At 54.3% G+C, this 22,053-nt stretch overlaps 1 protein-coding gene across 1 annotated transcript in view; it reads left to right on the forward strand.

The window, feature by feature from the left end:
• The first annotated feature begins 1,908 nt into the window (after positions 1 to 1,908).
• Positions 1,909 to 22,053, forward strand: part of LOC119715172 (scavenger receptor cysteine-rich type 1 protein M130-like) — an 84,966-nt gene continuing 64,821 nt past the window's right edge. Inside the window, exons 1-11 of the mRNA XM_072030365.1 lie at positions 1,909 to 2,269; positions 2,500 to 2,814; positions 2,923 to 3,249; positions 3,330 to 3,644; positions 3,770 to 4,110; positions 4,590 to 4,623; positions 4,711 to 5,019; positions 5,372 to 5,407; positions 5,669 to 5,809; positions 6,463 to 6,558; positions 7,265 to 7,417. Coding sequence (XP_071886466.1) covers positions 1,909 to 2,269; positions 2,500 to 2,814; positions 2,923 to 3,249; positions 3,330 to 3,644; positions 3,770 to 4,110; positions 4,590 to 4,623; positions 4,711 to 5,019; positions 5,372 to 5,407; positions 5,669 to 5,809; positions 6,463 to 6,558; positions 7,265 to 7,417 — 2,428 coding nt within the window. The remainder of the gene's footprint in view (positions 2,270 to 2,499; positions 2,815 to 2,922; positions 3,250 to 3,329; positions 3,645 to 3,769; positions 4,111 to 4,589; positions 4,624 to 4,710; positions 5,020 to 5,371; positions 5,408 to 5,668; positions 5,810 to 6,462; positions 6,559 to 7,264; positions 7,418 to 22,053) is intronic.

Below are 22,053 nucleotides of genomic sequence, written 5' to 3' on the forward strand. Positions count from 1 at the left end.
AGACAGGGAGCCCTAGGTGTTTTGGTGCATTTTGGAGGAGCCTGGGGCAGTTGGGCCAGGGGGAAAGTATTGGTCAGGGAACATGAGGCTGTTCAAGGGGTGCTGGACTGGGGAGGAACAGGAGCCTTGTGCAGGGCTGGGGGAGGTATGCAAGTGGGCATGGGCAGGGGCAGGGAGCCACTGGGGTGGGAGAAGATGCTGAGGGCTGTGGGGTAGCAGATGGCTGAGGAGGACTGGAGCTGGGCACTCCCAGCCCAGCGCAGCGAATGGGGACATCCCACTGCCCCAGGGACAGCCCATGGGAGCAGGGCTCCCACCCTGGGGTCTGTGACTGTGCCTGATCCAGGGACAATCTGAGACCCTCACTGTGGGGATCAAAGCTCTCCTGACCGTTCCCCTGTTGATGTTTGAAGGGGCTGCAGAGGTGAGGCTGGCGGATGGCGGCAGTCGCTGTGCTGGAAGAGTGGAGGTGAAACAACAGGGCCAGTGGGGGACCGTGTGTGGTCTTTCGTGGGACAAGAAAGATGCTGCAGTGGTTTGCAAGCACCTGGGCTGTGGGGGTGCTCTTGGAGCTCCTCAGTACGGACACTTTGGGCCAGGATCTGGGCCCATTTGGATGTTTGCTGTTGATTGTCGTGGCACCGAGTCTGCCCTGTCTGACTGCAGTCACAGAGGACGCGGTGAATCCTACTGTTTTCACTATATGGATGCTGGAGTGATATGTTCAGGTAATCGCTCAGCCCGTTCCCCATGTTTTGGGGATGGGAAAGGGGAAAAGGGTAACACCTCTTAGGTCAGGGCACTGATAAGCTTGGTCTGTCACTGTTGTTGTCCCACATCCCAAGGCAAAGCCCAGTGGAGCCCAGCCCAGATACCCAAACCCAGACCTGTCCTTGAGCTGGAGCAGTCAACCCTGGGGAGGTGCCTGGGGCTGGGAGAGGAAAGCCCTCACCCTTCCCCACTGTGCTGCCTGGTTCCCATCTTTCTCCTCCATTCACCCAGGCCCTGTCTGGCAGGCTGGTCCCTATGCCAGGGGAATCTAGAGCAGCTCCCCCAGCCACCAGCAGCCTCAGGGAAGGGCATGCAATGGCCCAGGACTTTTGGGTTGTACCCCCAGCAGACAAGAGAACCTTGGCCAAAGCAGAGGGGCTGCTCAGAGGGCAGGAGCACTGGGCTTGGGCAGAGGAACATGGTGGCAAGTGGCACCTTGTTCCTGTCCCGGGGTCACCCTATGAGAGCCAGCCCCTGGAGACATGGCCCCTCCAGGCCTTGCTGACCCACTGCTCAGCCTTTCCTGCCTGCTCTGTGCCCCAGGGGCTGTGCCAGCACCTCCTGGCTCTCCTCTCTGCCTGCCCTCACACCGGGAGCTTGTGTCAACCCATGGCTTCTCTCTGCCTGCTCTCCTGCCCTCTGTCTGGCTGGTGGCTGGGGACGTGCATGCCTGGCACCACACTATCCCTCCCTGAGGACATCCCCCCCTTTACCTGCTCCCCAGATGTGCCCCATGTAACAGCAGCTCCCCAAGAGCCCCAGCAGCCCCTGGGAAAAAGGGGCTTTTTGGCAGCTCCAAGGATTTCTTCTAACTGGCCTGAGACCAGAACCTGGCCTGGGGCAGAGCAGGCTACAGCAGCCCCCAGTGCCTGGGCCCATTTCCGTGGGTCCACGTGCTGCAGGTGTTGCAGTGCTGGGTCTGGAGCCGGGCAACCCAGGGGATCCAAGAAACAGTTTATTTGAGCAGTGAACACTGCTGGGGGTTGGGAGAGAGGGCAGCCCATGGGTGCTGGGCTGGATTCTGAGGATCAGCAGGGGGGCTCTGATGTGTTTGTGCCATCAGCACCCACGGAGAGTTACTGGGCTGGCCATGGGGCTCTGCATGTGGTCACCTCAGGGATGAGGTGGGAGGTGGGCATGGAAGTGCCAGAGGGCTCTGGGAACTCACAGGTCTCCTTGGTTGCTCCAGGATTTGTCCGGCTGGTCGGAGGGGACAGCCCCTGCTCAGGAAGTGTGGAGGTCTACGACAGGGACCAGTGGAAAGCTGTCTGTCACTCCCACTTCGGTGCCAAAGCTGCCGAGGTGGTGTGCAGGGAGCTGCAGTGTGGCACAGCCCTGTCTGTCCATGGGGCGGCTCAGCTGGGAGAAGGGTCCCGTCCTGTCTGGGACAGAGAGCTGCAGTGTGTGGGGAATGAATCCACCATCCTCTTCTGCCCCTGGGGGGCCTCCAAGGACAAGGCCTGCACCCACAGCAGTGGCACTCATGTCACCTGCACACGTAAGGACTTGGGGTGGGATGATGGCCACGGGGGTTGTGGTGGTGGAAGGAGAGCACGGCAGGAACTTGGCTGTGCTGGGTGGGGGACAGGTGGGGTGAAGTGGTGGTCTGCAGCCCTAAAATGAGAGTGCTGCAGGAGGAGAAAGGCACGCTGTCCCTTTGGCCTCTCCTGCAGATCCTGTGGGAGCAAGAATACAAATGTGACCTCTCTCACCCTCCTTTGTCCCCAGAGTACACAGGGCTCAGGCTGGTGAACGGCAGCACAGCGTGTGAGGGCAGGGTGGAGGTGGAGGTGCTGGGGACGTGGGGGACCCTCTGTGCCTCCCGCTGGGACCTCTCGGACGCCCACGTTCTGTGTCGGCACCTCGGCTGTGGCTTTGCTGAGTCCATTCCTGGAGGAGGGCATTTTGGGAGAGGAACCGGCCCCGTCTGGAGAGACTCGTTCCACTGTGACGGGACTGAAGCCCACCTGGGGCAGTGCCCGGTGACTGCCCTGGGGGCCTCGCCGTGCTCCCAGGAGAACGCTGCTGCTGTCATTTGCTCAGGTGAGTGCTGGGCAGTGCTGCAAAGTCCATTTGCCCCTGGAGTGTGACACGGCCACCCAAAGCTTTGCACCCCATGGCATCAACAGGCTGAATTTCTGCTCTCACCAGGCCTGGTTCACCACATGTCTGTACGGTTGGTGGGTGGAGGGAGCCGGTGCGACGGGCACGTGGAGGTCTTCCAGCACGGGACGTGGGGCAGAGTCCTGGATGAGCAGTGGGACATGCAGGAGGCCAGCGTGGTGTGCCGGCAGCTGCAGTGCGGAGAGGCAGAGGCAGCCTACACCCCCGTGAGGGCCGAGCGAGGACGAGGACCTGTGGGGCTGCGTGGGGTGCGGTGTGCAGGGCACGAGGCTGACCTGAACCTCTGCAACACCTCCTTGCCTGAGAGCATACCGGCAGCAGGGATCATGGAGGACGTGGGGGTCGTGTGCCAGGGTGAGTGGTGCTGCACGTCCCCCAGGTGCTGGTCCGAGAGGGCAGCCAGCCCCTGACGGCCGGGGTTCTCCCCGCTGCAGGGAGCCGGCGGGTCCGGCTGGTGGACGGGGCTGGGCGCTGTGCCGGGAGAGTGGAGATCTACTACCAGGGGCACTGGGGCACCGTCTGTGACGACGCCTGGGACCTGGCTGATGCCGCTGTCGTTTGCCGCCAGCTGGGCTGTGGAGGGGCCCTGGAGGCAGCCGGCTCTGCTCGGTTTGGGGAGGGCTCCGGGCAGATCTGGCTGGATGGCGTCAACTGCTCCGGGGCTGAAGCTGCTCTCTGGGACTGCCCTGCCGAGGCCTGGGGGCAGCACGACTGCGGGCACAAGGAGGACGCAGGAGTCATCTGTTCAGGTCTGTGCTGGGAATGGGGCTGGGAGCTGGGGACAGTGAGGTCGGGGTGAGGGCAGAGCCAGGTAGGGCCAAGGCCATCAGTGGCTGACATCCAAGGACATCCCTGGGGCCTTTCCTACTTCCAGAGTTCATGGCCTTGAGGCTGGAGAACAGCAACGGCTGCTCCGGGCGCCTGCAGGTTTTCTACAACGGGACGTGGGGCAGCGTTTGCTCCAACTCCATGACCATTGAGACGGTGTCACTGGTGTGCAAGGAGCTGGGCTGCGGGAATGAAGGAGATCTGGAAACAGATTCTAACTATGCCGAGCTGTCTGGCATCACGTGGCTGGATCATGTGGAGTGTGGGAAGAGCAACAGCTCCTTCTGGCAGTGTCCCTCTGCTTCCTGGGATCCGCAGTCGTGTACGGACCGCCGAGAAGAGACCAATATCACCTGCAAAGGTAAATCTGAACCATCACAACACCAGGTCCTGTTCCCCACTGGGCATGGTGAAATGCAGAGAAGGAACCCAGAGGGGCTGTGACTTCCTGCATTAGACCCTGTTGCTACTGGTGCACAAAGGTGACTTGAGGTCTCAGAGCCACCCATGTCCACCAGCAGCAGCCAACAGCTGGGCTGCCCTCTGCCCCTGTGAGAGGCAGAGCCATCTCCAGGAGAGTTCTCATAGGAGACCATGTGGGTATGGGCAGGAGTTTGCACTCTATGAACAGCCTCCTGCTGCTCTGTGAATCAGGGACCCTGTGGGGATGCGTACTCAGTTCCTGCACACAGTGCTGTGTATGTCCCCTGAACAAATGAACAAATAGTGTGCTGCTGCTGCCCTGACCCAGGCAGCAGGGGCACGTGTGAGCAGAGGTCAGCTCTGCTCTCTTTTGCACGACCCCTAGAGCATCCCTTTTCAGCCCAACTTCTCTTTCCTTTGGGACATGGACAGAAAGGCCACAGGTGGCTGCATGCCCCAACTCCACCAGCTGCACAGGTAGGGAGCTGCCCCTGCACGTGCCCCCCTCACCTGCCAGGGCTGTCCCAGCTGTCCCGGTGCCATGGGACATCGCTGCCTCCCCAGACAGGGAGAAGATCCGTGCTGTGGGAGGCAAGGACGGCTGCTCGGGCAGAGTGGAGATCTGGCACCGCGGCACCTGGGGAACGCTGTGTGACAATGCCTGGGACATGCGGGATGCCGAGGTGGCGTGCAGGCAGCTGGGCTGTGGCCCCGCGCTCTATGCCCTGGGCCAGGCTGCTGCTGGAGAGGGGACAGGCCCCATGTGGCTGATGGAGTGCAGGGGGACGGAGCTGTCTCTGCAGGACTGCTGGGCCCAGCCAGGGGACAGCGGTGCCTGCCAGCATAAGGCAGATGCGGCTGTGCATTGCTCAGGTGAGCAGTGGGGCTGGGAGACATGGCTGGGGGCTTGGCAAGGAGCTGCCTTGGGTATCTGCCCTGCTGGATCCTGCTGCTGGCCTGAGCAAGGGTGTTCCTGCAGAGTGGGAGGCTGGTGGTGGGTGGGGAGCAGCCTCTGTGGGGCTGGATGTGCCAGCACATCCCCTGGGCTGCCTGCACTGTCCTGTGAGCAGCCCAGAGCAGTGGTGCTGGGCCCTGTCCCTGCAACCCTGCCCAGCCCCGCAGGAGGGACAATTCAGGTGGCACATGCTGGGGTCATTTGCCAGAGAGGCTGCCTGGTGCCACAGCCCCAGCCTCTTATCCCAGCTCTCCTTCTGCTCCCCTGCAGCTGCACCCAGGACAGCAACATTACCCCCACAAGCAGGTAAGCTGTCCTTCCCCTGGGCTGAGTCTGCCCACGGACAGGCTGTGACCCACATCCAGGGGAAGGGGCTCCATGTTGGGCTGTGAGACTCCCAGGAAATTGAGAGAGCTGGGGGAAGTCTGTGATGTACCCAGCAGGGTGGGAGCTGCCCCATCACCCAGCCTTGTCCCCCCCAGCCCCTGCTGCCTTGTGTGGTCAGGAGTGGTATGTCCTGCCTCCAACCTCTCCCTTGCTGCCCCTGCCGTGTTCCTGCCCATGCAGATTCCCCACGGGGCCGTCCGACCACCAGCAGCGAGGGACTCTCTGTGCCTGTCGTCATCTGCATCATCCTGGGGGCCCTCCTCTGCCTGCTCCTGGCCCTCCTGGCTGGGCAGGTGCGAAGTGCCAGGGCTCGGCGCAGAGGTGGGTTCTTCCCCAGTGGTCCTGGGGGGGAGATGCCTCCTGGCACGGCTGGGGGTGTTGGTGTCCTGGGACACAGAAACAGAGCCGTGTGCTGCCTCCTGCCCCATGTGCTGCCCCACTGACTGACAGACCATGGGGAACCAACATCAAGGGGTGGAGAGAGCCCAGAGCCTGAGGCATCTGTTCTGGGGTGAGGAAAGAAATGTGAGATCTGGTCTGGGTGAGACGGGGAGGATGCACTGCTGGCAGTGCTCTGGGCAGCTCTGGCAGGAGGAGCATGGGGCAGCGGAGTCCATCACCGTGGTGTCAGCCACCTCCCAGCAGGGCACAGGCTGTGCTATTGCTGTGTGGGGCAGAGATGGAGCATCTCTTGGGAAGGGAAATGATGGAATTGGTGCAGGGTCTGCACTGGGACATGACCCAGGGACGAAAGGGGCACAAGGGCTGTCTCCAAATGCGAGACTGACTCTGCCCCAGACCATCTCCATGGGGATGCTGCCCTCCCTGGGGATGTGGCTGCAGTGCCGACACAACACAGTGGGGCTGTGCTATGAGGACAGCCCTGTGCTGGCCCCGATAATGGGTCTGGGGGAGCCCATTGGGGTCCTCTCCCTCTCTGCCCATTCCCAGACCAGCCCTGCCTCTGTCCCCAGGCTCTGGGAGAGCTGGGGAGCCCTTCCCTGAGACCGTGTATGAGGAGATCGCTTACAGCCTGGCGTGGGAGAAGCAGCCGAGGTTCAGTCTCTCAGGTGGGTGCAGGTAACCTGCAGGGGCACATCTGCTGTGTCCATTCTCCCTGTCTCAGACCAGGGCTGTGCCCTGCAGCTCCTGCCCATGGTTCCTGAAATGGTTGGACCATGGGGTCTGTGGGAGAGCATCCAGGTGTTGGCCCCAAAAAGGAGCTTCCTCCACACCAGCTCTGCCCATCCCAGACGGGACAGCCCCTCTCTGCTTGTCCCTGAACCAAGGACTACGTGAAGGGCTTTCCCAGGGCATCTGTTGGAGTCCCTCTGAGAATTGTCTCTTTGCAAGGAACTGGTCTCCTCCCCATGCACCCCCAGCTCTGTGGGTGCCCATCCCCAGCAGTGCTGACCACCAGTCAGGGCAGCAGGGCTCATCCCACAGCACCCACTGCAGCTCTCTGCAGCCTCCTTTTCAGAGGGGTCCCTGACCCAGCTGCAGCCCTACCCCAGGCACAGAGAGGAGGAGGATGGTCTGGGGCCAGACCCAAGGATCAGATGCGGAGGGGGGGAGAAAGGTCTCCATTTCTCCTCCCTGCAGACAGACCAGACAGACAGCAGTGCCACCGAGTGTTATCATCAGAGCTGGAAGCATGAAGGCTCTGCTGTGACCCTGACACCAGCAGCATGTCAGCCCTGTGTCCCCACACACCCTCCTATCCTCTGCTCTGCAGAACATCTCTTCTCATTGCCACCACCTTCCCTCTCCTTTCAGATGTCCCTGTCCTGCCCGGAGGTTACCCAGCAGATGGCTATGATGATGCTGGGGAGGTTTCTGACCCTGGGGAGGATCCTGTCCCTGGGCAGGGGGACTGGGAAGTGCGCAGGACACCAGAGGAAGGAGATGGGCCCAGGGATGCAGCCACAGGTGAGAGGGCAATGCAGCACTGCCACTTCCTAGATGCCAACCCCAGGCCTAGGAGAATCCATGCCATATTGAAAGCCTGACCATCCATGGAGAACCTGTCCTGGGATATTTTGTGGGGGCTGGGAGAATGGGCCGAGTGTCTCAGGCTGGTGAGGACGAGGAAGGTGATAAACAGCCCCGAGGGGCACCCCACAGGCCCATCCACAGCAGCCTGCCTTGATGCTTACAGGGGGAAGCCTGCACTCCTGGAGACGTGCTGGGGACCCTGGAGCTGATGGAGACACCTCGTCACCTTTCCTGGGGACCACGGGCTATGACGATGTTGAAGAGGTGTCTCTGGCATATCCCCATGAGGACACCCAGGATGTGACACCAGAGTCCCATGCACAAGAGTTCCAGAGCCCCAGGCCAGCAGAGCCCAGCCCTGCTGAGCAGCTGGGTGCAGCTGGGAGGGAGGAGAGCTCAGTGCCACTGGGAGAGCCGTGAGTGCCAGGGAATGGTCTCCCTTTTCCAGCAGTCAGCAGACGCACATGGGTATTTCCCCTCTTCGTATTCCCCTGTTTTTATGCTGTGTGTTGGTATTTCCTCATATTAAAACCCTCTGGGGTCTTTGCCCCAGGTCCAGTGCTTCCCTGCCCAGGTGTCATGGTGTCTCCCTGAGGCTGATGGAGGGGAGAAGAGCTCAAAGATGCAGCAGTTGGGAAGGGGCACATCTTAGAGCCAGCAGGATCGTGGTCTTGCTGTGGTGTTGACAGAGCCCCTGGTCCCTGGACACTATTCCTACTGACAGAAACATTTCTGTCCTGCCAGCCACAGGCAGTTTCCAGACGAAGTGGATCTTTGGGAAGTTCCATGAGACACTCACTGGCATTTCCCACCCTCTGCTGCCTTGGGCCCCCATGGAGGCCAAGGATGCCTGCCCAGCACCCATGGGCAGAGATACCTCAGCTGCAAGACTTGAACAGGGAGATGTCTTGGACCCTTGGGCAGGATTTGGCACCAGCTCCTGCTAGTGGGTCCCCACAGCCCTCAAGCTCTTCCCCAACAGGCTCTTCTGCTGCAGGCTGGGAAGTGCTTTTGGTAGTGGGATGGTGGGCTGGAACACCTATTGGAGCATCTATTTAATCCCTTTGGGTCATCTCTCCTGGCTGTGTATAGTCTCCTTTGGGTGAAGAACTGTCTGGAGGGCCATGGAAGCCCAGCGGGTTGTGGTTAATGGAGTTAAGTCCAGTTGGCGTCCCGTTACAAGTGGCATCGCCCAGGGGTTGGTACTGGGGCCTATCTTGTTTAATACCTTTATTAATGACCTAGATGAGGGGATTGAGTGTACCCTCAGTATGTTTGCAGACGATGGCCTGAGCAGCCATTCCTGCAGCCTCTGCCCATGCTGCCCACAGCCCCCCAGCTGGTTATGCTGCTCTGTAGAGCAAGGGGGCTTTGGTGAGTGGAGCCGTGGGGGCACTCTGCAGGGCCGTGTTGGTCAGGCTGGGGAGGCAGAGCCAGCTGTTGGGGGCACTGCCACTGACTGCCTCCCACACAAGTGGTTCCTTGGCCATGGATAGCTGGCACAGATAGCCGGCCTTTTTCAGAGTCAGAGACTCATGGAATACTCCGAGCTGGAAGGAACCCACAAGGGTGACCCACTTCCCATGTCAGGTGATGCACAAGTGACCCACTTCCAACGTCAGGATATGTTTTGGGGTGATTCACTGTATTAAATCCATGAAATTTCACCAGAGGTGTAACAAATAACTCAACAGAGAGCTTTCCCCATGCCTGCTGTGTCCCTGGAGTTGCAGATCTCTTCTTTGCCTGTTCCCACCCAGATTTAACACCTCAGGGTGGCTCCACCTGGGACGTGCCCGTGCTCTCTGGCCTCCATGTGCTATTGACTCCTGGGCACACACTGTCACTGCCGAGTGCTTGGGCTCTCCTGGCAGCTCCCACTTTCCTCCAGAAAGAAGCCTGCCTGCCATCATCCCTCTCACCTATTGTGTATAGAGGCAGGTGAATTCACCATCTCTGTGGGTGCTGTCCAAGAACAGGGAACAATGACAGGTGCAGCCTGGCAATGCTGCACCCTGGCAGTGCTGCTGTGGCAGGACCCTTCTTCCCTCCACCTCTGCAATCTGCCACGTGCCCCTGAAGCTCCACCACAGGTCTACAAGGAAGGGTATCAGGCAAGTAAGTCAATGCATGGTCCTTTCTTTTATTAAAATACACAGAAAGCCTGACCCACAATTTTTACAAAGACTTGGAGTCACGTGAGACAGGTACATACAGTGTAGGAAGGTATGAACAATGATATTTCTTTGTGGGAAACACTATGAGAGATGAGGAAAAGGCAGAGGTGCTCAATGCCTTCTTTGCCTCAGTCTTTAGCGGCAATACCGGTTGTTCTCTGGATATCCAGTACCCTGAGCTGGTGGAAGGGGATGGGGAGCAGGATGTGGCCCTCACCATCCACGAAGAACTGGTTGGTGACCTGCTACGGCACTTGGATGTTCACGAATTGATGGGGCAGGATGGGATCCACAAAAGGGTACTGAGAGAACTGGCAGAGGAGCTGGCCAAGCCCCTATCCATCATTTATCAGCAGTCCTGGCTATCGGGGGAGGTCCCAGTTGACTGGCGGCTAGCAAATGTGACACCCATCTACAAGAAGGGCCGGAGGGCAGACCCGGGAAACTACAGGCCTGTCAGTTTGACCTCAGTACCAGGGAAGCTCATGGAGCAGATCCTCTTGAGAGTCATCATGTGGCACTTGCAGGGCAAGCAGGCGATCAGGCCCAGTCAGCATGGGTTTATGAAAGGCAGATCCTGCTTGACGAACCTGATCTCCTTCTATGACAAAGTGACGCGCTGGGTGGATGAGGGAAAGGCTGTGGATGTGGTCTACCTTGACTTCAGCAAGGCTTTTGACACCGTCTCCCACAGCATTCTCCTCAAGAAACTGGCTGCTCTTGGCTTGGACTGGCGCACGCTTCGTTGGGTTAGAAACTGGCTGGATAGCTGGGCCCAAAGAGTTGTGGTAAATGGAGTCAAGTCCAGTTGGAGGCCAGTCACTAGTGGCGTCCCCCAGGGCTCGGTGCTGGGGCCGGTCCTCTTCAACATCTTCATCAATGATCTGGACGAGGGCATTGAGTGCACCCTCAGTAAGTTTGCAGATGACACCAAGCTATGTGCATGTGTCGATCTGCTTGAGGGTAGGAAAGCTCTGCAGGAGGATCTGGATAGGCTGCACCAATGGGCTGAGGTCAACTGCATGAAGTTCAACAAGGCCAAGTGCCGGGTCCTGCACCTGGGACGCAATAACCCCAAGCAGAACTAGAGGCTGGGAGATGAGTGGTTGGAGAGCTGCCAGGCAGAGAAGGACCTGGGAGTGATGGTTGATAGTCGGCTGAATATGAGCCAGCAGTGTGCTCAGGTGGCCAAGAAGGCCAACGGCATCCTGGCTTGTATCAGAAACAGTGTGGCCAGCAGGGCTAAGGAGGTGATCGTCCCCCTGTACTCGGCTCTGGTGAGGCCGCACCTCGAGTACTGTGTTCAGTTTTGGGCCCCTCGCTACAAGAAGGACATCGAGGTGCTTGAGAGGGTCCAGAGAAGGGCGATGAAGCTGGTGAGGGGTCTGGAGAACAAGTCCTACGAGGAGCGGCTGAGGGAGCTGGGCTTGTTCAGCATGGAGAAGAGGAGGCTCAGGGGCGACCTTATTGCTCTCTACAGATACCTTAAAGGAGGCTGTAGCGAGGTGGGGGTTGGTCTGTTCTCCCACATGCCTGGTGACAGGACGAGGGGGAATGGGCTTAAGATGTGCCAGGGGAGTTTTAGGTTAGATGTTAGGAAGAACTTCTTTACTGAAAGGGTTGTTAGACATTGGAACAGGCTGCCCAGGGAAGTGGTGGAGTCACCATCCCTGGAAGTCTTTAAAAGACGTTTAGATGTAGAGCTTAGGGATATGGTTTAGCAGGGACTGTTAGTGTTAGGTCAGAGGTTGGACTCGATGATCTTGAGGTCTCTTCCAACCTAGAAATTCTGTGATTCTGTGATTCTGTAAAGAAAAGTAAAAAGAAAAAAAAAATAGAAACAAATAGAAAGGTTATTGGGTATGTATACAGTTAACATTAAGAACACAGACAGTTTATTCCTTCTGGAAAACCTCCAGTCATCACTTTCCATACTACATCCTTGAGCTCCTGATTCCTCATGCTGTAAGATGAGGGGGTTCACTGCTGGAGGCACCACCGAGTACAGAACTGCCAGCAAAAGATTAAGGGAGGAGGAGGACATAGAGGGGGGCTTAAGGTAGGCAAAGAAGGCAATGCTGAGAAACAGGAAGACCACAGACAGGTGAGGGAGGCATGTGGAAAAGGCTTTGTGTCATCCTTTTTGTCATTCCCCTAGAAGGGGGCTTAGCTGCCTCCCCGTGCCTCACAGAATCCCACTGGAGTTGGGATTCCTCTCCCTTGGTTCAGGTGGGCACAAACCAGGCAGCATGTAAGCTGCTTGTCTCAGCTCTCAGCACTTTGAATGGAGAAAGAGACCAAGAGGGAGCTGTTCAGAGGCAGACACCAGGTAATATTGGAGATGGCAGAGTGACATCTGAGTGACATCTGAAGTGCCAAATTCCTCTGGGCCATAAACAGATATTTTATTATTGCATATACAATATAATATAGCTGCAGACATTGATCAATAGCAAAGAAATAAAAGTCAAACGATGACTTGGTTGCCATCACTGAAGGGTGGTGGGACCACTCCCATGATTGGAGTGCTGCAATGACTGGTTATGGGCTCTTCAGAAGAGACAGAAGAGAAGGGGTGGTGGTGTGGCTCTCTATATTAGGGAGTGTTTTGATGTTGCAGAATTCAAATCTGGGAACATGATAATGTTGAGTACCTATGGGTTTGGGTCAGTGGGAAGGCCAACAAGGCAGGCAACATGGTGGGGATATCTTATCGACTGCCAAACCAGGATGAGGAGATGGATGAGGTGTTCTACAAGCAGACTTTGAGCTGGTCAGGACACTGGTTGGCAGAGTCTCTTGGGAGGCAGTTCTGAAGGGCAGAGGAGTCCAGAAAGGCTGAGCACTCCTCAAGAAGGAAATCTTCAAGGCTCAGGAGCAGACTGTCCATCCCCATGTACCCAAAGATGAGCCAGCATGGAAGAAGACTGGCCTGGCTGAACAGAAAGGTATGGCTAGAGCTTAAGAAGAAAAAGAGAGTTTAGAACCTTTGGAAAAGAGGGCAGGCCACTCAGGAGGACTATAAGGATGTTATGAGGCTGTGTAGGGACAAAATTAGAAAGGCCAAAGCTCATTGGAGCTCACTCTCACTACTGCTGTTAAAGAAAGCAGAAAATGTTTTTATAAATACAGAAACACAGAAAGGAGGACTAAGGACAATATCCATCCTTTACTGGTTACGGGAGGAAACTTAGTGACAAGAGATGAAGAAAAGGCTGAGGTGCTTAATACCTTCTTTGCCTCAGTCTTTAGCAACAAGACCAGTTGTTCTCTGAGTACCCATCCACCTGATCTGGTGGAATGGATGGGGAGCACAATATGGCCCTCATAATCCATGAGGACGTGTTTGGAGACCTGCTACAGCACTTAGATGTACACAAGTCAATAGGGCTGGATGGGATCCACCTGAGGGATCCCATTCCTCATCCTTCTGTAGAGAGGTGGGCACTGGTCTATTCTCCCACGTGCCCTTTTATAGGACAAGGGGGAATAGGCTAATGTTGTGCCAGAGGAGGTTCAGGTTGGATATTGGAAAAACTTCTTTACAAGGAAGGCAAGAGGAGCCTGGCCAGGAGAGATGTGAGATTTGGGGGAGGAAAGAGGAGCTTGGATAGCAGAAGGTAACGATTTTGGAGAGGTAAGAATATTCAGGTAATGTTGATCCTACCATAAAGCTGACTTAAAGCAGTTATGTGAGGCCCTTACCCTATTTTAACCTGATACATTAATACCTAAATCTAAATGCCACTCCACACCCTGACAGGAATCCACTGCTCTAATTTTTGACCACAATATCCCTTGAAGCCAAAATTAGTCCATCATCCCATTCCATTACCTTTCTTCTCTTACTCACCGTCATCCCTGCCCTTTACACTAGCATTAAAATGCTCTATTCAACCCTAGTCTTCTTGCAGACCTAAACAAAACCCTCAAACAAACAGCTTGCCCATACCCTAACCACAGACCTGACACCCAAAGCAGAACACCAAACCTTCCCACTAAACATCTGCTTAATCTCTCACCCAGAAGGGTTCATCATAGTCCCCAATGTCATACATGAACAATTATTATCCAAAGCCTGTCTTCCTGTGCATTAACCTTCTCACCTTTAACCCTTATCCTAACCCTTAAGTTTAGGTTCTTGTTCCCTTGGGGCAGGGCAGGAACCGTGAGGTTGCTGTGCAGTCACATGGCATTCAAAATGAATGTGAGGGGCCATGGATTTGATCAGCTTCTAGGCCACAAAGAGAAGATGGGTGAGAATGCTCTGATGAGCTCAGCTGTACCTCAGGATCTCCCGAACCAGCAGGAGGATTGGCCTGTGAAAGGGAATGTGAGGTCAGTTCTGTCTCTGCAGCTGATAGGGCAGCAACAGGAAAGTGTCACAGAAAGGGACTGTGAGGTCACTTTTGTCTGAAGTAGCTGACAGGTCACACTTCTACCTGGGATCTGTACTTTTCAGCTGATAACTACCAGTGGTCCTGGTAGGCCAGCAGAAGGCACCTGGTTGGCATGCTGACTGTGGGATCCCCTCTGCCTACACACCCAGGAGGACCCAGACAGAAAGAAGGCCCAGATATGGGTTGTCCTGTCCCTTTTACTTGAGTCCATAAGTGGACAGCGGGAGGCACAAGGCTTGGGTTTGTCTACACAAGAAGCTGCAAGGCCAGTAGCAGGCCCATGGTTTGGAAGATGCTGGTGAGGTGACTTGGGTCTGGTTGGCTGACAGGCCGCAAGAAGGCCAATGGTTTGGGAAGCCTACTTTTGGACTGGTTTCCACCCAGGTGGAACTTTCTTTGGTGGTAGGAAAGAGCAGGAGAGAAAAACCTGCCAGAAAATGCACCTTGGAAGGTTGGCACTGGCCATGAAGAGGAAGAAATGTCCCTCAAAGTGTTGTGCTGTGGTGCTAGAGGTCACCCAAAGAGTGTCTTTGATCAAAGACCATGGCTTTGTGTTTGAAGGAACAGCTGGTGAGGGTTGACGAGACATAGGTGAAACCACGGAAATGCCAGGATGAGAGCAAGGTGGTGAACAGAGATGGGTGTCTGCAGCCTTCAGGGAAATAGGACAAAGTGTGGGGCAGCATAGGAAAGTCTGGAGAGGACAAAGTGGTGGGTGCTGTCAAGAAGGGAAGGCCCCAGCAGCCCTGACATTTTTGTCCCCTTGGATAGAGCTTCTAAGGAGATGAAATATAGTCATTGCAAGGGGGCACATTGCTTTCCTGAGACCCTGTGCAGAGGCAGGAAGGAGTCATACCACTGTTCTTCTTATGGCATCACACTGCCCACCACACCCCACAAACACCCAGCAGGAGCCCAGAGCCAGACATGGGAGCAGGACATTCCCTTCCAGTGGCTGGAGTCAGGACCTGGCCCTTTAACTTCACCACAACAAACCCAGACTTTTCTCAGCACAGTGCTTTGCCTATCTGTAATCATGGCCTCCAATTATCTGCCCTAACAAGTCCCTGAGGAGAATCTCTTGGTAACGGCCCTCAGTGGGGCCCATTAATACTCCAAGTCACTTCAACTTTTCCTTCTGACTTTACTTGCTCAAGCAATTGCATCATTCTCCTCTTAGTATGTGACATTCACAGACTGAGTACCAAAATCCACCATGGAACTCATTACAATGCAGAAACTCCTAAGGAAACATATGTCTTCCATAGTGTTATTCATATCCTCAAGACTTGGACAGCTAATTGGAGAGCTTTCATGGTGTAGTTAAGGAGGAAGATTTCAAAAAGTACTTAAAAAAAAATCTCTTCTAATTTTAAAGGATGAATTTTGTTGCATTTCAGTTTTGAGCATCTTTCTTCAATTGATATTAATCAAGGACTTCTCCTATGGAGACATCCATAGGGAGGAAAAGCAGACTCTTGAGGTCTGACAGCGCATGGACAACCTTGCTCCTCACCACCCCAACCCTGACATTTCTCTCATTGGCCACCTGGTGTTTGCATCACTTTTCCTTACACCAGACTTCTGCACTGAAGTCTGCAGCTGGATGTTAGAGCCTCTTTGCACCAGCTCCCTCCTGCTTTCCTTAGAGACCTGGCTGCACACAGAAGGGTTTTTCCCTATTTCAAAACAATCAACAGGAAAACATGCAGCAATTTTCCAAACAGAAAAACAAGTTCCTCATCTTATTGCTCTTTACAGATACCTTAAAGGAGGCTGTAGCGAGGTGGGGGTTGGTCTATTCTCCCACGTGCCTGGTGACAGGACAAAGGGGAATGGGCTTAAGTTGCTCCAGGGGAGTTTTAGGTTGGATCTTAGGAAGAACTTCTTTACTGAAAGGGTTGTTAGACCGTGGAACAGGCTGCCCAGGGAAGTGGTGGAGTCACCATCCCTGGAGGTCTTTAAAAGACATTTAGATGTAGAGCTTAGGGATATGGTTTAGTGGGGACTGTTAGCATTAGGTCAGAGGTTGGACTCGATGATCTTGAGGTCTCTTCCAACCTAGAAATTCTGTGATTCTGTGATCTTGTATGTCTCCAGTCAGGTTTATCTCACTGGCTTATCCTCACAAAAGCATGACTGTAAATTAAGTATTTTATACTGATTGATAAGAAATTACAGGTATTAAGATTAGTATTATTCCATATGATCTTAATTCAACAATAAATGATGAGGAGCTTGCTACAGAAACAATTAGGCAGACTGCTAATCGATGGGCAAGCTTGAACTCAATGAAGCTCAAAGCAGCAACTGGGTCAGTGAGAGCAGTCTGAATGATCAAAGAGTAAGGGGAGGACAAAGCAGGAGAACCATGGGAAGTGCATAGGTCCAGACAGGCATCTGGAAAGGGGACATTCAACAGGGATTGTTTGTTCAAGGTAGGTGGAAGTACCTGGAAGATGAGGGAGTACACCATGATGGAGAAAGCAATGACAATGCAAGTATAGGTGAACATCAGTATTTCTTCTCCTGTGATGAATAGAGATCCTGAAAATTCATCTGAAGGATGTAAATCCTTTGGGGCCAGCCATGGCTCTGGAAATTGAGGTCTGTGAAGCTGTAGGACTCCTGGTCTCTTGCCTGGGTGATCCCCAGCACAGAGTGCCTGTGTCCCACAGGTCCAGCCCCACTCCCCAGGCCAGCACAAGAGGCCTGGCCCAGGCACAGGGCAGCTCCAGATTCCCCTCCAGGATACCATTTGCCATCAGTCCCAGCACCTATGGGACACTCCCAGGCCAGTGAAAGGCCAGCTACTATTTGCTAGGCTATGTGCAATCCAGAAAGCATCTCGCAGTCCTTCAGTGATCTCTGTGTGACTCTGAACCATGGTGAAGCCCAGAAAAGTAACAGGCCTGTCCAGGGAAGGTGAACTGGGCTGTATTTCTGACACTATCTTTGGAAGATGAGTGCAGAGATGCGGCAGAGATGCCACTGTGGAGACATCAAGACTGTCACCAAAGTACACGAGATTTGAGGGCTAAGAGAAATGCAAAGGAACAAGGGAACAAAGTGGAAGCCAAAAGAGAGCAACTGGGAAACAGCCATTTCCCGCTGCTGGCCATGGCCGTGGCTCCAGGGAAGCAGCAGCCCTGACCCAAAGGCAGAACAGAGGCAGATCCCAGTGGGCAGTGAGGGACAGCCCCAAACGCCACTGGGGCTGCTCCTCCATGTGGCAGCTGAGCTCTTGGTCTGAGCTCTTCGTGTATGCTGGGACTGCTCCCACAGGTGCAGAAGAGATGGGAGGAGATAGGACATGAGACCAGTAAACTTCTGCTCTCTTCTTTATTGTCGTTATCTGCACAAGAAGCCCAGTTCTATAAGTACATTAGAGGATTGGGTCAAAATTTAAAAAAAAAACAAAACAAAAAAACTAACATAGCAGACACTAAGAATAAAAGTAAGTCAAATTCACCAGCTTTAGACAGTATTAATAAATAAATAAAAATCAAATAAAATTGTCCTAACAGTTCATTTCAGAAAACGTCAGAGTCCTGAAATGATTGTAGGCACATGATTAATGTAGAAGAAGAATGTCTGCAAATACTTGCTTTAAGAATGTATTCAAAGAGTTTCCTCACTGCACCCTTGAGCTCCTGGTTCCTTATGAAGTAGATGAGGGAGTTCACTGCTGGAGGCACCACTGAGTACTGAACCACCAGCAAAAGATTCGTGGATGAGTATAGAACTGCCACCAGCAGGTCCGTGGATGGGGTGGAGAATGAAGGGAACTTCAGGTAGGCAAACAAGCCAGTGCTCACAAACAGGGGGACCAGAGCCAGGTGAGGGAGGCACGTGGAAATGGACAGTGGCAGTGTTCACCCTGTTGGTCCTCCCTGTGTTTCCTAGGAGGCCAGCACATCCCAGACCCTCCCCAGCTCTCCACACCTGCCTCTAGTCTCCCCAGCTAAGCCCAGCCCAGCCCAGCCTGGCCCAGCAGAGCAGCTTAGGCTGGGATGGCAACAAAGCATCAAATGGAGAAGTGGGGGTCAGTGCAGTGTCCCTGCTGCTGCCATCTGCAGGAGATACCCCCTTATGCTATTCACCAGGGAAGCCTGCAACCACCCAGTCCAGCCGTATTCCCCAGAACAGCACCACACTGCTGGCCCTGGGGCTCCTCAGGCACCACCACTGCACACACACAGCACCCTGCTCTGCTCCCAGTACACCCCATGTTCCACCCAGCCTTGTCCCATGCCAGCACATCTGGACTGGCCTGAGCAGCCATTCCTGCAGCCCCTGCCCATGCTGCCCACAGCCCCCCAGCTGGTGGTGCTGCTCTGCAGAGCGAGGAGTCTGTGGTGCATGGGGCTGTGAAGTACTCTGCAAGGCCGTGCTGGTCAGGCTGGGAAGGCAGAGCCAGCTGGTGGGGGGCACTGCCACTGACTGCCTCCCACACAAGTGGTTCTTTGGCCATGGAGGGTGCGTACAGATAGCTGGCCTCCTTCAGAGTCAGAGACTCATGGAATAGCCAAGATGGAGGGGATCCACAAGGATCATTGCATCCAACTTATTTGCAATGTCATTAGATGTTTTCGGGTGATTCATTGTATTCAGTCTACAAAATGTCAACTGAGGTATGACAATGCAGCAAACTGCTTTCCCTGTACCTGCTGTGTTCCCTGCAGTTGCAGAACTCTCCTTTGCCTGTTCCCACCCAGATTTAGCACTATATCTATACTTCAAAAAGTTATCTTTACTTTGCAATATCCATGAGAGTAGCTTTGGGAGAAGAGCTGAGCCTTCAGGCACTGCCCTCAGCAGATCCCCTTTTATGCTGCAGATGCTGGTACGGAGCCAGTTGTATTAGAGAATTGCCCCTGGCCTGTCCCTGCCTGTGGACACAGAACTGCCCCAGAGCAACACTGTGAGCAAGAGACAACAAGAGCAATGAGTCCTCGCAGCAACACGAGGGCTCTGTAGGAGAGTACAAGGTGAAAGGGAAAGACGAAGCTTGGGAAAGACGAAGCTCTGGAGCTCCTTGACAGTGCTGCTGTGCCAGGACACTTCTTCCCTCCACCCCTGTACACAGCCAAGTGCCCCTGCAGCTTCACTGCAGGTCTCTGAGGGAAGATCTCGGGCAAGCATATCACTGCAGGGTCGTTTTTTTTATTTAAATACACAGAGAGCCTGCCTCCTTGTTTACACCAAGTCCAGGAGTCACATGGGACATGTAGATACTTAAATGAAAGAATATGAACAAAGACATTTCTTTGTGGACAATAATTTCATAAATAATAGAAAGAAAAAAATATACTCAAAATAAAAAACAAACCTGCATCTGGGCCTTTAATCAGTTACATTATGAATGATATGCAGCTCTGCAGAGAAGATTCTTGTTCTGGTGGACATGAACTGTTCAACATGAGCTATCAGTGTGTGTTTGCATCCCAGAAGGCCAGCTGCATCCCAGAATTCATCAAAGGATGAGTGGCTAGCAGGTCGAGGGAGGTGATTGTTCCCCTCTACTCTGCTATTGTGAGGCCCCACTTGGAGTACTGAATCCAGGTTTGGTGCCCCAGCACAAGAAGGATGTTGATCTGTTAAAACAGGTCCAGAGGAGGGCCACAAAGCTGATCAAGGAGCTGGAGCACCTCTCCTATGAAGGAAGGCAGAGAGAGTTGGGGTGGATCAGCCTGCAGAAGAGAAGGCTTTAGGGTGAATTCATTGCCTACAAACCACCTGTCTGAGCTGGGGCAAAAGCCCAGTGCAGGGAACGGTGGTTACGAGGGGCTGTCTGTGATGATGGCATCTTCTCAGTAATTAAAGGGGGCATAATAAAAGATGGAGAACAACTCTTTGCTCAATCAAATAATGACAGGGCAAGGGGGAATGTTTTTAAACTAAAAGAGCAGAGATTTTGATTAGAGGTTAGAAGGAAATTCTTCACTCAGAGGGTGGTGAGGCACTGTAAGAGGTTGCCCACAGAACTTGTGAATGCCCCATCCTTGGAGCTCTAAAAGGCCTGGGTGGATGGGGCCCTGGCAAACTTGATCTAGTGGGTGGCATACTTGCCCATGGCAGGGGGGTTGGAACTAGATGATCTTTGAGGTCCCTTCTAAACCAGGCAGTTCTATGTTTCTATGTTTCTATGATTCTAAGACAGGCAGTTTATTCCTTCTGAAAAACACTCATTCGTCACTTTCCACACCGCATCTTTCAGCTCCTGGTTCCTCATGCTGTAGATAAGGGGGTTCACTGTTGGACTCACCACCGAATACAGAACAGCCAGCAAAAGATTCAGTGAGGAGGAGGACATGGAGGGGGGCTTCAGGTAGGCAAATATGGCAGTGCTGGTGAAAAGGGAGACTACGGCCAGGTGAGGGAGGCATGTGGAAAAAGCTTTATGTCGGCCCTGCTGTGAGGGGATCCTCAGCACAACCCTGAAGATCTGCACATAGGACAGCACAAGGAAGACAAAACACACAAATAATAAAGAGGCACTAACCACAATAAGCCTAGCCTCTTTGATATAGGCATCAGTGCAGGAGAGCTTGAGAGTCTGGGGAATTTCACAGAAGAACTGGTCCAGGGCATTGCCTTGGCAGAGGGGAAGGGAAAAGGTATTGGCAGTGTGCAGCACAGCATAGAGAAAAGTACAGCCCCAGGTACTTGCTGCCATGTTGACACAAGTTCTGCTGTCCATTATTGTCCCATAGTGCAGGGGTTTGCAGATGGCAACGTAGCGATCGTAGGCCATGATGGTGAGAAGAGAAAACTCTGCTGTGACAAATGTGACAAACATAAAGACCTGGGTAGCACAACCGAAGAAGGAAATGGCCGTGGTGTCCCACAGGGAATTGGCCATAGCTTTGGGAACAGTGGTAGAGCTGGAGCCCAGCTCGATGAGGGCGAGGTTGACGAGGAAGAAGTACATGGGAGTGTGGAGGCGGTGGTCACAGGCTATGGCGGTGAAGATAAGGCCGTTGCCCAGGAGGGCAGCCAGGTAGATGCCCAGGAAGATCCCGAAGTGCAGGAGCTGCAGCTGGTGTGTGTCTGCGAATGGCAGGAGGAGGAACTCATTGGGGAAGCTGCTGTTGGACATTTGCTGCTTCTCAGCATAGCAGCCTATTTATGGAGGAATTTAAAGAGGCAAGTTAGATAGTGTTTTCTGAGCAAAACCTAAGCCATACCTCATTGAAACATCCTCAACAAGACACACTGCCTTTTCCAGGGAAGAATACATGCTTCTGCCTGGAGCTTTTGATTTGGTTGCCTAAGAATGCCTAAGAGACCAGGTTAGTCAACTTCACTCTCTGGAAGGGTCAGTACTGCCCTGTAGGTACATGATAAAGACCACCAGGGACTGGTGGTGGTCTCTGAGACAGGTACCTGCCCCAGATAGCAGGCTCTGGGAAGCAGAAAGACTCCCCCTTACCCTTCTGGGTGGCCTCCTTCCTCCCACAGCATCTCCCCGCAGTGTCCTGGGCAGCTGCCCAGGCAGGCTGACTGCTGAGCCTGGCAGGCAGCAGAGGCCCTGCCCCGGCACACATTCCCTGGGGCACAGCAGGGACCCTGCTCTGCACCACAGCCCTGGCCACCCGTCTAAACGCCCGGCTGCAAAACTTGCAGCAGGCCCCACAAGAAGTAAACCTCATGTTTTGTCCCTCTGACAGCTTTGGAAGGTAATCCCTGCTCTGGAACTTGTCATTCTCCTCTTATGCAAAAAGCTCCTCCTGAGTCCTGAGTCCTCCTGAAAGCTCCCATAGGCTGTGGGATTTGCCAGCAAATCTGGAGATGGCACCAGGAATAACAGCTGCGTTTCCCTGCAGCCAGAGACTTACCCTGTTCAGGGTTGTGAAGATTTCTCTCGCAGTCAGCTCTCAGCATCCCCCCTTTAACATCTCCCTCCCTTCTCTCAGCTGCCCTTGTCCCCTGTAGGCAGTGCCCCCAGCCCTGCTGTGCAGTGCAGAGGAGCTACTCCTGGGCAGAGCTG

Source organism: Anas platyrhynchos, chromosome 32, assembly GCF_047663525.1.
Source record: "Anas platyrhynchos isolate ZD024472 breed Pekin duck chromosome 32, IASCAAS_PekinDuck_T2T, whole genome shotgun sequence".
NCBI classification, from domain to species: Eukaryota; Metazoa; Chordata; class Aves; order Anseriformes; family Anatidae; genus Anas; species Anas platyrhynchos.